Genomic DNA, 1,858 nt, shown 5'->3' on the forward strand with positions numbered 1-1,858 from the left:
ATTTTGTTATTTGACGAATTATTATTTTTCATATTATTAAGGTTGTTAAAGTTTCTAAAATTTTTTCCATGATTAATATTATTATTATTATTGTTATTATTATTGTTATTATTATTATTATTATTATTGTAATTATTATTATTATTATTATTGTGGTTCATGTTATTATTGTTTTCTTCTTGTGTTGGGTTAGCTGTATTTCTCCAGTTGATTTCTAAATCTATATCTTTCCTTCTAAAATTCCTATTATCATTTTTATCATTTCTTCTGTTAAAATTATTATTATTATTATTATTGTTATTACCCTGTCCTCTATTATTATTATGTCCATGTTTCATATTTGTGTTACCTTCATTATTATTTTGTCCCAGGTTTTTAACGTTTCTATTGTAGTTTGTGCCTTTATATAAAATGTTATTTTCATTAAACTTGTTATTATTATTGTTATTCATATTGTTCATATTGTTCATATTGTTCATATTGTTCATATTATTGTTCATATTGTTCATATTGTTCATATTATTGTTCATATTGTTCATATTGTTCATATTGCTCATATTGTTCATATTGCTCATATTGTTCATATTGTTCATATTATTCACATTATTCACATTATGCACATTATTCACATTATGCACATTATTCATATTATTATTTTTGCTGTTTCCATATTGTCCCATCGGCGCAAATCTATTTACCGTATGATTACTATGTTCCCTCATATGTTCAGAATTGCTCACATTGTTTCTTGGGCCCCCTTTGTTCATATTATTCATAGGTGTATTATTCATTGCACTACCCATATTATTATTATTATTATTATTATTATCTACTTGTTGATTCATTTTTATATTTGTATTCATCAATTTTTTATTTTCGTTATTTCTATTATCTTTAGATATATTATTTTCACCTTGATTATTTGTTAAGGGTGGTGCTGGAGGAGGTGGTACAGGATTTTGTGTACCTCTTTTTAAAAAACATGTAAATCCAACCATATGTTTTCCTTTAAATCCTGGTAATATATAACCTGTAACTTCTTCACTATCATTTGTATCAAATATATGTCCATTATTATTATTATTATTATTATTATTATTCATATTATTTTGATTATTATTGTTCATATCATTTTGTTGATTGTTATACCATTTCTTATTAAATGCATTATCATTTTTCTTGTTTCCATCATACATATTATATTTTTTCTTATCATTAAATTCTGTTGAATTCCCATCAGTAGTTTTCCCTCCTCTATCAAAACCAGAATTAAAAACATTAACATTGTCTTCAACTTTCTTACCATCTTTTAATTGTTTCTTTTTTTTATCTTTTTCTTTTGATAATTCTGATTTCATTTTTTCAGTAGATTCTAATAAATCCGGGAAGGATTCATCATCAATTTTCTTTTCTTTTTCTTCTCCTTCTTCTTCAACATTTTCCGTTTCTTTCTTTTTCCATGCTGAACCAGCTTGTTTTACATTCATTCCTAAATTCATAGTTCTTCCTCTAACACTAACGCTGATACCTACCAAAATGAAAAAAGGGACATACAAAATGTTAGTGAATATATATATGTACATATATGAGTACATACATATATATATATATATATATATTTTAATATCAAATATTATTACCTTTTTTAAGAGAGCTCCCTATTAATAAATGTTTTCCTAAAGAAACGTTGTTTGCTAGAGATATATCATTATCTTCTGTATTTTCACCTACCTTTTTTGTTACATCATCTTCCTTTTTTATATTTTCTTCTTCTTTAATAACTTCAACTATAAAAAGAGAAAGGACATAAGTATGAAAAGATATATACCAAAAAAATTAAATACAACCAACAAACAAT

The 1,858-nt window shown here is 24.1% G+C and overlaps 1 protein-coding gene across 1 annotated transcript; it reads right to left on the reverse strand.

The window, feature by feature from the left end:
- On the reverse strand, window positions 1-1,787 carry PRSY57_0021200 (hypothetical protein; the record flags this gene model as incomplete). The annotated part of the gene is made up of 2 exons (XM_020114289.1): window positions 1-1,528; window positions 1,641-1,787. Coding segments are annotated over 2 exons (1,675 nt in total), but the record flags the coding sequence as incomplete, so codon positions are not given.
- Window positions 1,788-1,858: the final 71 nt, after the last annotated feature.

The sequence above is a fragment of the Plasmodium reichenowi genome, assembly GCF_001601855.1.
Source record: "Plasmodium reichenowi strain SY57 chromosome Unknown, whole genome shotgun sequence".
Lineage (NCBI taxonomy): Eukaryota > Apicomplexa > Aconoidasida > Haemosporida > Plasmodiidae > Plasmodium > Plasmodium reichenowi.